Source organism: Chlamydomonas reinhardtii, chromosome 10 (assembly GCF_000002595.2).
Source record: "Chlamydomonas reinhardtii strain CC-503 cw92 mt+ chromosome 10, whole genome shotgun sequence".
NCBI lineage: Eukaryota > Viridiplantae > Chlorophyta > Chlorophyceae > Chlamydomonadales > Chlamydomonadaceae > Chlamydomonas > Chlamydomonas reinhardtii.
In genome coordinates this window covers 4,282,704-4,295,522 of record NC_057013.1, presented here as the reverse complement: position 1 = coordinate 4,295,522, position 12,819 = coordinate 4,282,704, and the positions used below count along the sequence as shown (strand labels likewise).

Genomic DNA, 12,819 nt, shown 5'->3' with positions numbered 1-12,819 from the left:
ACACACGAGTCCCGGGCTCCTTTGGCGCCAACCGGCCCGGACCCCACCCACCACCTCGCTACCTGGCCATCACACGCCGCGCGCGGCAAACACGCACGCGGACACGCGCGCCCACATACACCCGCTCACACCCGCACCCACTTTGCCCGTCCGGCCGGCCGCTTGCCACCGAAGCTCCCTGCGCCCTCCGCCGGCGCCGCCGCGTCCGCGGGCCGGTTCTCTATACTCCCTGCACGCCTGCGTCCTCGCCCGCTGGCCCGGACGCTCTCCGCTTGGCCGCCTGGGCCAACCCCGGCGGCGTCATGTCCACCAGGGGCCGTTCCATCGCATTGCAGAGAAACTGGTGAACGAATGCAAAGCGCGGCCGAGGAGAGCTGCTGGAGATGTGGGTCGTAGCCAGCGAACAGTGGAGAGCTCGGGGTGAGCGAAAGCGGATTGTGGAGATCTGCTGATGTGCCAGTGATAGGGGTTGCGCACGCATTGGGCGACGGCGGGGCGTACTACATAACATGAGAGGGAAGCGAGTGTCTTCGGCATGGGTCTTACTTGAAAGCAGGGACTCCTGGCCCACATGAGTACCCGGCGGATAAGACCTGATCATCGACTGATAGGGTTATTTGCACCTCAGGTTTGGACCGAACGGGTTTAGGCGGGCTTCCCTTGGTTGCCCCTTGCGCCCATGCACGCCAGCCTCCCTTGGCTCTCCCTTGCGGCCCTGACTGGTGTCCCCTCTAGCCCAGGGCGACTGGTTTCCATTGACTGCAATGGTTCTTTGCAGCTCAGGAGGCAGAGGCCCACGTGCGTTGCACAGCAGCAGCCCGCCTGCACATACAGTAATGGCAGCATGCTGGCGTACGTGCGTCCTGGGGAATCGAAGGTTTGCGAACGAGCATAGCAAGGTTTCCGGAGGTCGGAGTTCACGTAGTGATGAGGCCCCCCACGAGGGGGGGCGTGGCGTGCGTGTGTGTTTGGTGCATGGGGCCCGTGCATGGCCTAGGCCGCCATGCCCGGTCAAGCCGCGGCGCGCGGGGTTGCGCTCACCACTCTGCGAGCTTCCTGCTGTCAGCACTGCTGACGCCGTAGTCCTCCCGGCTGTATCTCAGCGTGGCCTTTGCGTCGGTTCGGGCTTGCCATCCCAATACCGCACGAACACCGCAGCCTGCCGCAGTTCCTGCTTGCAGGTACACACACACCTTCCTTGACTTCTACCTGCCCCCGACAGCGCCCAAGCCTCAAAATGACCGGGCCGGCACGATCTGCCTTCTGTGTGCCCACCTCCTGCTTCCGTGGGGGCAGCAGTGCATGACTGCCACGGCACGCAGTCAGCCGGGGCGCGCGTGAGGCCGTGTGTGTTTGAGGCACACCGCGAGTCCAGTGCATGAGGCGGGTGCTCGTGGCCGACTGCCTGCATCGGCTCGTGCCTTGCCACAACACATACCATCATTCCCTACACAAAGTGCCTTGCCACAACACATACCATCATTCCCTACACAACGCGCTGTCGTTTGCGAAACCGTGCTGACCCGAACAACTTGCCATCCCCTACAAACCTACTACAACGCAGCATGGCAAGAGCAAGCTTACATGAACGGACGGTCGACCCACGCATTCATACAGGAAGATCATCGCATTTCATGCCGTAGCCGCATGCCATGCCACGGCATGCCATCAAAGGCCACAGCTACGCAAAATGACTAATACGTGAAGCAGGCTTACGGCATTTTCATGACACCACACACGCACCTTTCGGCGTTCATTACTGACTCTGACTCTAACTACAACCCTGACTGGCTGAACCTGCACCTACAATAGCCCGACTCCACGAAACCTGCACCGGGCCAAACCCGGAGCCCCGACCCCACGAAACCTGCACGGGCCAACCATGCACAGGCCCAACCCTGACTGGCTGAACCCTGCACCTACTCTAAAGCCGGACTCCAAGAAATCTGCACGGGGTCAGAGTCAGAGTCAGGGATCAGCCAGTCAGAGTCGGAGTGCTCTGGTGCATGCACCCTAAAAACGCAAACAACACCCGAGGTACCGGCAACACGCAGTCAGCACCCACTCCACATCCGTCACAACATGTAAGCATATGCAATGCCACACACACGATCCTATACCAGCAACACAGGCGCTCTACGCCGGCTTCTGCCCCTGCTCCTCGTCATCCTGCCGCTGCCCCGAGGCAGCCTCTTTGCTGCGGCCGTGGCCGTGGCCGTGGCCGTGTTGCGATGATGACATGGGTGGCGCCAGGCAAGCCCCCACGGCGATGCCCGCGAAGCCCGCCAGCATGCCGCAGGTGGAGGCGTTGCCGGCGAGCTGGGCGATGTGCCCATCCAGTAGGCCCATCATGAACAGCACCTGACTCAGCACCATCGCCAGCGCCCCGCCCAGCACCACCATGCAGGCTCGCCCCACGAACACCTCGGCGTTTTGCCGGGCCTCTGACGGCTTCCAATCCACAATCCTGTGAGCAAAACAAACACACACGTGTGCGGGGGTTGCGAGGAGTTGAGTGCGTGCATGGCATAGTCTAGGCGGGGCATGCGGGATGGGTTGGCAGGGCCCAGAGACCCGTCGCGGTGATAGGACCGCCTGTTGCGGGCCATACATACCACACCGCCCGATTCACGCAGGCCGGCCCCGCAATTCCAACATCTGCATAGATCCATCACTGCAACCTGCCAGTTTGCAAACCCGCGCCCGCGCGGCACCTGTATATTATTGCTGCGCCCATCCTGCAAGAAACTGTCGCCAGGCACCTAAGCTAAAAGCGGAGCTACCAAAGGAATTTTGGCTTGGTTAAACCCAAAATCAAAGTTAATCGGGAAGCTTCTGTTTGTCGTTTCAACACAGGTTTCAACATATCCCAGGGCTTCGCGAAGCAGTCCCAAAGCTAGTTGCAGTGGATATGCTATAGTTGCAGCTTCAAAAATACTGCCAAACGGTGAGACCGCTGGTCGAACGAGTTGGCAAAGTTTGCGCCCGGGATCCATGCTGGATCTTGGGCTTGCGGCCATAACTGCCGCGGGCCCGCGGGCGAGTTTCCACTTTCCTGTTTTCGCAACTGAGGCCCTGACCATTACACATTGTTCCTAACAAGGAGGTGGCTGCCTTATGGCAGGAAAAGGGCTGATCCCGGGTCGTTATCAACCCAGCCACCTTGACGCGGGCGCCTACTAAGCACACGCAAATTGCACACGCCTCTATGTTGGGGGCCTTTGGCATCCCCGCAAATCCGGACGTGGCCGGTTGGGTGGGGTGCACAGTCCGTGCTAACCCGCAGCTAACAAACTAGTCACGTCACTCGCCGCCAATCGACACGTGCACCCTCAGCCCCACGCCCTGCTAGCGCCGTTCAGGCTCTCAGCCCGGCCCCGCCGCCGCCGGCGGCCATGGCGGCCGCTGCAGCTTGATCGGCCGCTCGAAGCCCATCAGCTTCAGCAGGAGGAGCACACGGATCACGTTGGCGGCGGAGACGTCGCGGTTCTGGGGATGGGGAACGGGGAGGAAGAAGAGAGCGCACATGAGCTGTCTCAGCCGTCAACCTGTCAATCAATCCGTCCCCAGTGCCCAGCCGTCCCCGCACATGCACGGTCCTCACCCAGGTCGTCAAGCAGTCGTTGCAGACTTTGACCGACCAGGGCCGCTGCCCCTCCTTCAGCCCCCCAAGCCGCTTGATGGCCATCTCCTGACACCCGCAGTTGTAGCAGGTCTGCATGGTCGGGAGGGTGGGAGGGAGGGGGGCCACACTAGGGCTTCCGCTAAAGCCAGGCATAAACCCAGCGGCCCACCCACCCACCAGCAATTGCAATCCCACTCAACCCACCCACCTTGGAGGTCTTGTATTCATCGATGATGAACACATGCTTGGCGTAGCGCTCACGGAGCAGCTTGATGAGCCGCCCCGTCGGCGCGCGCCCGCCCCTGACGGAGATGGGGGAGCCGCCCTTCCCTCCCTGGAAGGCCCACGAACCCCACCCCACCACCACCTCCTCCTTGGGCCTGCCGCCTGTGAGCTGCTTGGCGACGCGGTGGAGCGCGCGGTCGCGCTGGATGAACGCAGCCCAGCGCTTTCGGCGGAAGGCGGAGAAGTGGTAGTGCCACAGCACGTGCACCGCGCCCCGGGGCCCCGCCTCTGCCTGCCCCGCCGCCTGCCCCGCCGCCTGCCCCGCCGCTTGCCCCGCCGCCTGCCCCGCCGCCTGCCCCGCCGCCTGCCCCGCCGCTTGCCCCGCCGCCTGCCCCGCCGCCTGCCCCGCCGCCTGCCCCGCCGCTTGCCCCGCCGCCTGCCCCGCCGCCTGCCCCGCCGCCTGCCCCGCCGCTTGCCCCGCCGCCTGCCCCGCCGCCTGCCCCGCCGCCTGCCCCGCCGCCTGCCCCGCCGCTTGCCCCGCCGCCTGCCCCGCCGCCTGCCCTGCCGCCCCACTGGCGAAGAGGTAGCGCAGGCGCTCTTCAAACCGGGCCGCCGACGCGGTCGCCGCCGTGGGGATGCCGCCAATGTACGCCTGCAGGGCTGGCGCAAGCTGTGGGCGGTTTGGCTGGAGTCGTTCCAGGCCTGACATGTGCCGCCAGTGGCCCATGCTCATATGGAATCGGCCCCGCTTCTGGCGCCGCCGCCGCGCTGTCCTGGCTCGCGGCTGCCAGTGCTTAGATTGCTTCCGGCGGTGGCCCCCCGTACGCCCGCCCCCCTTGCGCCCGCCACCCTTGCGCCTGCGACGCGGCTCCGGCGGCAGCTGCCCAGGGAACAACTCCTCATCCAGCTGCTTGTCGTGCAGCTCGAGCAGGTAGCGCTGGGCAGGGCCGACACCCTCCCCGACACCCTCCCAAGCCCAGGGCCCTGGCTGGTACAGCGGAGACCGTGCTGCCATGAACCAATTCCCTCCCCCGCACGGGTCCACACCGATGATCTGCGTGGCCTTCATCTCCTCCAGGGTGCACAGCTCCCCCGCATCGGCGGGCGCGGTCGCCGGCTTCAAGTTGGCCAGCGGCTTGTTGTGTGCTTCTCGCGCCACGCTGCAGGCCACCCCGTCCGTGGTGATGTAATTGGCGAAGGGGGCGTTGCGGGAGGTCACACCCCCGAGCTGGAACAGGCCCCAGCCGACGGCGTTCAGCGTGGCAGACGACTGCATGCCCCCGCCGCCAAACGCGGCCTGGACAAATTGTTCCTAAAAAAGTATATATAGCTAGGCCGTAGTTCCACTGCCAAAGCTTTGAACTCCCCGGCGGCCCCACGCCCCCTTTCAATCTTGATAACAACACGGAGCTGATGTGAAGCCTAACGCAATAGAAGTACGGCCAGCATGTCGCGCCACGCCCGATTGCCCTCCCCTTTCCCCCTTCCCCGCTGTTGCCGGAACCCCAACCTGAACGTGTGTTGAACTGACCACGTAAGTCCAAGTCAATCCAAAGCTGTTACGCCAATCCCCACACTCCATCCCTGGCATCAGCGCCACCTTCCTTTCTACTTTTACAAGGACAAGCAGCCGACGCGAAACCTGGCCTCCCTCGCAGCAGTCACACCGCGTGGTCAGCATGTGGTCAGCAGGCCCACCCCGCCCCCGCCCTTCCCCTTGCGGCGTTGCCCCCCCCCTCCCGGTCGCGGGAAACCCAGCATGACATCACCCCTCGGCTCCTGACAAGTGTTCCCCGGTCACGGGAAAACGGGCTGAGCCCCTCCACAGTCGGAAGCCGAACAACCTCATCGCCCGGACATAGCCGGGGTCGGTTTCCACAGGCACATCGCCAAACCAGGTGCCTATCTAGCAGTCGCGATCCATAAATATATCAACCCCAGTACCCCCCCTTATGTTTTGATTGCCCGACCAGCTTGATGGGCAGCCACGAGTGGCTGTCATGGCATGGTGTTAATGAAACGAAACCCGACCCCAACTGCGCTAAACTGCACTGCAACCTGCCGTAGCAATGCGCATGCTAGCTAGTCCACATGCTAGCTACATCGCGAAACGAGCTAGCTTGGACATGTCATGTGGGGGTCACAGTCACTTGCCACAGAGCCTCCACACCGGCAGCGCCCGGGGCTGGCGTGTGCAGTGGGCACTGGTGTCTGGCGTACCAATGCTGGCGCTGGCGCCGCAGCTGTGGCGCCAACCGCACCGGCTCTCGACCTGAGCATGTGATATTGCTAGGCAGCGGCAGGTGCCGTCGCGGGGGCGTCCGTGACGCTGATGCCCAGAAGCTCCATCTGCTTGCGCAGTTCCGCGTAGTACCTACGACACGCATACACACACACACACACACACACACAGAGAGAGAGACACAACACGAGTCAAGTAGAGCATAAGTAAGAGATACTCGCTGCGCAGGTGCACAACAAGCGGAACTGCGTTGTGTGTCCTCATGACTGGCAGTTGAGCAAGCAGCGCAAGCAGCTGCCCCCATGCTTGGTCTGCAGCCCCCTCCCCTCCGGTGCCACGCGCACGCACCCCTGCGTGGCGCCGGGCGCTGCGCCCTTGATGACCCGGAACAAGCCACTGCGCTGCGTCGCGTGCGTGTGCTCGACCTGCATGCACAAATGCGTTGCACACGATCTCTAAGCTGGGCCTGTGCACACGAGTCGTGGGCCTTCGCTTGCGTGTCATGCAAACGCCGGCCGTGACATGAGGGTCTGGCATGGAAGGTGAGCAGCACGAGCAAGGGGCCCGCAGGCAGGCAAGCAGACTGAGGTGTGGGGTCCGGCCGGTCCCGTGCACAAGCACTCACGGTCAGGGTGGCCGTTAGCAGCGTCTTGCCGGGGCCCGCATGCGTCCCCACCACCTGCCAGCAGGGCGCATGCGGCGGTGCGGCACAGTTGCAGCGCAATGCATTGCTGAGTCGCGCTCTGATGCAGCCGCAGCCTCAGCTGGCATGACCGCAACGTACTCGCACGGTACTAGCAGAAGCACAGAGACAGAAAGAGAGAGGCCCGGCAAGAGAGCGATGCGCACACTGCATACAACCAAGCCGTGCACGCGCGCGTGTGTGTATTTGCGGCAACCATTTCCACATACCTTGACGCGGATGGCGACCAAGCCGGCGGATACGTCGGGCAGAATGCGGTTCTCGACCACCCAGCCGCCGTCGCACTTCTCAACCACCTGCAGCCAATACACACGCAGCCATGATACACGAGGCGAGAGGAAGCCACGCGAGGCAGTGCCCCGTGGTGCGTAGCGCAGCATCCATCACGCAGCCAAAGCAAGGGGGCCGGGCATCCTCTGGCTCGGGCGACGTCTTTCCATGATCGTCGATGCCTGGACTCGGTGCCAATTGTTCCTCGGGACTGAACTACATCAGCCACTTGCTTTGTTTGCCATGTCCCTAACGCCGCCATTTAAGCAAGGGCGGTTGCAGCCAGCTTCCTCCCGCCTTGCTGCCGGTGAGTCCGTGATAGCCGCGCACCTCCTGCTTCTGTGTGGCTGCCGAGTCCGGAATGAACGGCCACTTGCTCTTGGCCTTGTAGGTCATCTCACAGGTCATCATTGGCTGCGGCGGTGGCGAGGTTGCGGCGGCGGCGGCCGCGGTCGCCGCGGAGGGTGAGGGCGAGGGCGAGGGGGTGGTGGCGGCGGCACCGGCGGCGGTCCAGGGTTTGAGCACCATCATGCCCATCACCCCCTGTGAGCATGCGCACACGCAACAGCAGATGATTTAGCATGCCGCAAGCGCAAAGCCAGAACATCAGGCCGCGCAGACGATGCACTGCCCTGCTGCTGGCAGGCTGCAACCTCTGGATCCGCTGAAGCCCTGACCCCCTGACCCCCTGACGCCCCGGTGGCGACCCCCCACGGCCCCTGCCATAGCTCCCACGCCTACCTGCGCGACCGCCACGCGCGATGCCAGCTCCGAGCCCGGCGCGAACAGGTGCTTGAAGGCGGCGTGGGGGCCGCAGCCCAGAAGCATGTGGCACACCGGCACGCCGCCGGGCAGTCCGGCGGTGGCGGCCGGCGGCAGCGGCGCGGCGGGCGCGTCCACATCGGGGACGTCGAAGTCCACCGGCAGCGGCACCTGCGCCGTGAGGTGCAGGCAGGGGCCACAAACACACACGGACTTACACCAGGCTTGTGTAAACTGGTCCGAGCAGTGGGGGGAACGCTGCAAGGCCGGACGCCTTCGGGGCGTAAACGCTAGCTCACCTCGGCGGCTGCGGCTGCGGCCGCCGCCGCCGGCGGCAGCGGCGGCGGCGGCACGATCTCCAGCACCAACCGCGCATCCACTGGCTCCGTGGCGGCGGCGGCGGCCGCCCTGCGCATGCCGCGTGCCACACCCGCCCCCGCCGCCGCCTGCGCCGCCGGGGCCCGGAACACCGCCTCATCCAGCTGCTCCATGCGGCGGCTGTACCACCTGCCGTACACCAGTGGCGGCGCCGTAAGATCCATTTCAGCCAGCTGCGGCCGTGGCGGCTCCGCCGCCGCCTTGGCGGCGGCTCCGCCGCCACCTAGACGCGACCTGCCGGCGGCGGCCTCCGCCAGCCCGACAAAGCCGAGCATGAACGCCAGCGAGGCGACGCCGCTGATGGCGTTGGCGGCGGACGGCGACAGCAGGCCCAGCAGCGGCAGCAGCTTGGCGGCCACCAGCGCCGCCACCGCCGCCGCCAGCAGCGGCCCCGGCCAGCCGCGCGGCAGTGCGGCGTTGGCGGCGCTCAGCCTGCATGCGGCGGTGGGCGGCAGGGGGTGAGGCGCACGTGTCTGCCGCTGGGAGGCCAAGCATGTGCACGTGGGGACAGAAGAAGCGAGAAGGCACGCAGCGGGGCGCAGCCATGCACACCGAAGCCACCATGAGCCAACGCCGATACTGCGGCTCTTACCCTGCCAAGATGCGTTGCGCGACGGGCGCGGCGGCGGGCGGCTCGACAGTCGCGGCGTCACAAGCGCCCGCCGCGACGGTGTTGGGTCGCGGCCGAATGTTCACATCCCACAGCGGCACCTGTGTGCGCGCTATGGCCTTGTAGTCTCCGGGGTTGATGCAGAGCGCCTCCTTGCCGCCGCCCTTGCCGCCGCCCACGCCGCCGTCCTTCTTCTTGTGCAGCAGCAGTGTCACGTGCACGTCTCCGAACTGCGTCAGGCATCGCCACATACACACACCGGTTGGCGCACGATGGCACACCGCGCGGCATGGGCAATGCCCGCGCCGGCACCTACTGAGGACGCCCCCCCCCACACACACGCCCACACACACACGCATGCACTGCAACATCCGCACTAACGCTCCAAACCCCCAAGGCCCCAAACACGCACTACATGAGCGCACCACCTGCCACCACCGACCTTTTGCTCCTCCGCCCACGCGTCCAGTGGCTCGCGCAGAGCATCATCCAGAGACAGCTCCGCCGCGGCCAGCAGCGGCGGCGGTGCGGCCGCTTCGGCACTGCCGCCGACAGCATCGCCACCGCCACCGCCACCGCCACCGCCACCGGCAACCCCAACTGCAGCATCCGCATCTGCGGCTGCGGCGGCGCCGTCCAGCTGCTGCGGCCGCGCCCTGCCGCCGCTGATGCCCAGGCAGTTGAGGGGGCGATGCACCACCACCCCACACAGCCTGCAGCCGGCAGCGACAATGAGCACCTTAAGCGCAAGCAGCAAGCTGGCCTCACACTGCGGGGCGCCACGCCCCACGTGCCAGCTTAGGGCAGCCACACACAGCGGGGCCCCAGGAGCAGCTGCCCAGCCTACACACACATACACAGAAACACACACACATGCACGCACACGCACACACACATACCCACACACACGCATACACACGCACACACACACACATACACACACAGACACGCACACACACACACACGCACAGACGGCCCCACCTGAACTCCAGCACCAGGTCGTGCTCCCGCCCCCGCAGCCCCGTGAGGCCGCTCAGCTGGCTGCAGCCCACGTGCAGCCGCCGGCCGCGCAGCGCCACCGCCACCGTGGCGCGCCGCTCCATCGCGTCAGCCAGCACCGTGGCCTGCGGCCGTGACACAGACACACACACACACACATGTGATTGCTGCGTGTTTCCTTTCCCTGTGATCGTTTAACACATCAACTGCTGCGTGTTGCCTCTCCGTGCGCTCTCGATCACTTGAAGTGCACAAGTTGAGCCGCAATCCACCCATGCACGCTGCCTGCGCGCTGCCCAGCGCCCAGCGCCCCCACGGGCCCGCACGCACCTGCGCGTAGGCGGCCTGCTCGTGCACGGAGATGTGCACACGCAGCTGCCCGGGCCGCGGCGTGCCGTCCTCAGCCCGCAGGTCCAGACTGCAGCCACACGCACGTGTGTGGAAGGGTATTCGTGTGTGTGTGTGTGTGTGTGTGGTTATGTGTGTGTGTGTGTGTGTGTGTGTGTGTGTGTCAGCGTGTGTGTAAGCGTTGGCGGCGGTAGCGGGGGCCAACGTGCGGCCCGTTGCTGGCAGTGCGGTGCAGGTGCAGGTGCAATGGGCGCCCAATGCAAGGGTGACAGGGCGCTCCATGGGCACACAGCGAGCCCAGGCGGGGACCACGACAGCCGACATCTTGGGCATGCTGCATAGGACCCTCCCACCTCCCAATTCCCACTTCCCACCTTCCTCCTGCCACCTCCCCCCGCCCCCCTCCCACCCCCCACCTGTATGCCTGGTCCCGGCCGAGGTCCTGCACATTCCGCAGCACCTGCGCCAGGGGCAGCGGCGCCACCTGCACGGCGAGGCGAGGCGTGTGGGGACGGGACAGAGCGTGACCGCGCGTCTTAGCGCCTCGCATGGAATGGGCCGAGAACGTGACGCACATGCCGATACACACCCCTCCCCATGGCCAGCATGCATCCACGCGCCCTTTAACTGGTAGAAGCTCTTTATCACTCCAGCCTCCATAACAGCTACCCCCAACCAATCTTGGACCCCACCGCCACTCCCCCCACCTGGCCTGCCACACTGGCTGACGCCAGGCGGCCGTCGAAGTCCTTGACCTGCAGACACAGCTCCGCCGCCTCGCCCACACCCGCCAGGCCGAACGCCAGCCTGCAGCCGCCGCCGTAGATGTGTGAGTGTGTGCGCACGTGCGGTGAGGGCGGCGAGCAGGCGGTGATGGCACATATGTCAGGCATCTTAGCTCTTTCCCAACCCACGACCTCGCACCCGCACCCTCAGCCAAGCCCGCTCGCAATGTGTCCGCACCTTTGGTGCCACATAGGGTGCCGGTTCACGAAAAGCATGCGCGTCTTCTGCGCCGGTGTGTGCTGCACCGCCGCCGCCCGGCCATTGCCGCCGCCGCCGCCGGTGCGCACAGGCCACTGCAGCCAGCCCTTGACGTACCTAGCGTCTCAGCAGGGGCATGCGGCGGGCACGTGCATAGGTCGGGTCAGTTGATGTGAATCATGCAGACGCGGCCATGCGACGGGCCTGCGCGTGAACCAGCGGCCGGTCCAGACCGGTCCGTTGCAGAGCCACACGGCTGCTGAAAGGCCGCGGGGACTAGCGGTGGGCTGCCTAACTAGCGCATTCCACAGCAGCGGGCATGCCGCAGCCCTACAGGCAGGCAGGCCCCCACTCACGGGTCGCAGGTGGTGAGTCCTCCGCGGCGGCCGGGCTGCAGGTCCTGCGCCGCCTCCACGTGCACCACCAGGAACAGGTCCGCCGGCGCCAGCCGCTCCCGCTGCTGCCGCTGCATGGAGGCTGCCACGGCGGTGGCGTACCGGGCCCGGTTCGTGGCGGCGAGCGCGGCGGCGGCGGCGGCGTCGATGCCCGGCCGGCTACCGACGGCTAGGTCGCCGCCAGCGGCTGCATCGGCGGCGGATCCGAGCAGGTGGTGCAGGTGCGGCAGGTGGGAGTTGACGCGCTTGAGCAGGGCCGCGACGGCGGAGTTGGCGCCGGCGGAGGTAGAGGCAGCTCCGGCAGCGGAGTCGGCGGTGGGTGACGGCGGCGGCTCGGCGGCGGCGGCCGCGGCATCTGGGTCGGCGTCCGCAGCAGGCTCGGCGGCAGCAGCGCCGCCACCGCCGCCGCTGCCGTCTCGCCGGCTGCCAACGCCGCCGCGGTCGATCACGAGCGCGGCGCGCTGGAGGGAGGCGCCGCCTGAGGGGGTGGGGGGCACTGAAGCTGCAGTCACCCGGCCGGAGGCGCTGTCAGCCTGCGACCGTGTGCTCGCTCCGATGGGCCACACGGTGGCATCAACTTCTGGCTCCAGGTTTGCGCCGTCGCTTCTACTTGTGCTGGGGGCTTGAGGGAAGGGCTGGGCGACACCCATGGCTGGGTATCGGCTGTTGCTCTCCTGCTGGGCGAGGGTGCTCGAGGCGGGGCCTGGGTCGAGCCACGAACCATCCGAGCAGCTAGCAGCGATCTCCAGCGCCATGCCTGGCTCAAATCGGCCAGCATTGCCTCTTGGTAGAAAGGTCGCAAAACTGGGCGCAACATCCTGGACACTACACTCGCCCGGGTCGGCGATAAGAGCATCAGGGTCGTCTGCAGTCTCAAGAAAGCATACTTCGTCAGCCCAAGCCTCGCGCTCTGAAGGTTTAGCGCGTGGCCGCGACGTTAGCTTTTGCTCAGCTCTTGCTGCGAGGGCCCCGGCCTGAGGGGCAGTATTCGGCATTGTAAATTATGACCTAATATATATCACTTTGCCGAGTTCGATCCCATGAGCTCTAGTAGGTGCCCTAGATGCCAGCGCCTCCTTTGCGATGGTCTGGTACCGGCCTGCAACGTTCCCGTTTATCATAACGCTGTTGCCAACTGTGTGCTGTGACGTTGCCCTGGTCTTAGCACTCCGTCGTCCTCAACTTACGAGCAGTCGGGCGGGCAGGACAACCGCCAGCAAGAACCAGGCAAGGAGGTGTGAAGAATGCTCTCTCATAATCTCTTCGGGCCGTGTGCTT

At 65.6% G+C, this 12,819-nt stretch overlaps 3 protein-coding genes across 3 annotated transcripts; all 3 read right to left on the bottom strand.

Moving 5' to 3' along the window:
* Window positions 1–903: 903 nt before the first annotated feature.
* Window positions 904–2,963, bottom strand: CHLRE_10g450750v5 (uncharacterized protein). Its single transcript, XM_043066962.1, has 2 exons — window positions 2,715–2,963; window positions 904–2,467 (listed from the first exon to the last, which is right to left on the bottom strand). The coding sequence occupies exons 1-2, from the start codon at window positions 2,735–2,737 to the stop codon at window positions 2,137–2,139; spliced, it is 354 nt and encodes a 117-aa protein (XP_042920359.1). The 5' UTR covers window positions 2,738–2,963; the 3' UTR covers window positions 904–2,136.
* Window positions 2,964–3,070: 107 nt separating this feature from the next.
* On the bottom strand, window positions 3,071–5,243 carry CHLRE_10g450700v5 (uncharacterized protein). The gene is made up of 3 exons (XM_043066961.1): window positions 3,834–5,243; window positions 3,605–3,715; window positions 3,071–3,489 (listed from the first exon to the last, which is right to left on the bottom strand). The coding sequence occupies exons 1-3, from the start codon at window positions 5,124–5,126 to the stop codon at window positions 3,367–3,369; spliced, it is 1,527 nt and encodes a 508-aa protein (XP_042920358.1). The 5' UTR covers window positions 5,127–5,243; the 3' UTR covers window positions 3,071–3,366.
* Window positions 5,244–5,452: 209 nt separating this feature from the next.
* On the bottom strand, window positions 5,453–12,633 carry CHLRE_10g450650v5 (uncharacterized protein). Its single transcript, XM_043066960.1, has 15 exons — window positions 11,503–12,633; window positions 11,126–11,263; window positions 10,870–10,969; window positions 10,579–10,646; window positions 10,145–10,232; window positions 9,797–9,939; window positions 9,258–9,528; window positions 8,798–9,045; window positions 8,127–8,637; window positions 7,807–7,998; window positions 7,396–7,608; window positions 7,005–7,091; window positions 6,718–6,771; window positions 6,441–6,517; window positions 5,453–6,224 (listed from the first exon to the last, which is right to left on the bottom strand). Exons 1-15 carry the CDS (start codon window positions 12,294–12,296, stop codon window positions 6,140–6,142), a joined length of 3,069 nt encoding a protein of 1,022 aa, XP_042920357.1. The 5' UTR covers window positions 12,297–12,633; the 3' UTR covers window positions 5,453–6,139.
* Between the last annotated feature and the right edge of the window lie 186 nt (window positions 12,634–12,819).

Bases quoted from the DNA above. Each gene is read 5' to 3' on its own strand.
- CHLRE_10g450750v5 (XM_043066962.1), bottom strand. From the start codon at position 2,737: ATGGGCGCAGCAATAATATACAG. The intron at 2,468-2,714 runs GTGCCGCGCGGG...TTTTGCTCACAG, and splicing joins GGCGCAGCAATAATATACAG to GATTGTGGATTGGAAGCCGT.
- CHLRE_10g450700v5 (XM_043066961.1), bottom strand. From the start codon at position 5,126: ATGCAGTCGTCTGCCACGCTGAACGCCGTCGGCTGGGGCCTGTTCCAG. The intron at 3,716-3,833 runs GTGGGTGGGTTG...CCGACCATGCAG, and splicing joins ATGAATACAAGACCTCCAAG to ACCTGCTACAACTGCGGGTG. The intron at 3,490-3,604 runs GTGAGGACCGTG...CCCCATCCCCAG, and splicing joins ACGACTGCTTGACGACCTGG to AACCGCGACGTCTCCGCCGC.
- CHLRE_10g450650v5 (XM_043066960.1), bottom strand. From the start codon at position 12,296: ATGGCGCTGGAGATCGCTGCTAGCTGCTCGGATGGTTCGTGGCTCGAC. The intron at 9,940-10,144 runs GTGCGTGCGGGC...TCACGGCCGCAG, and splicing joins AGCAGGCCGCCTACGCGCAG to GCCACGGTGCTGGCTGACGC. The intron at 9,046-9,257 runs GTCGGTGGTGGC...TGCCTGACGCAG, and splicing joins CGTGGGCGGAGGAGCAAAAG to TTCGGAGACGTGCACGTGAC.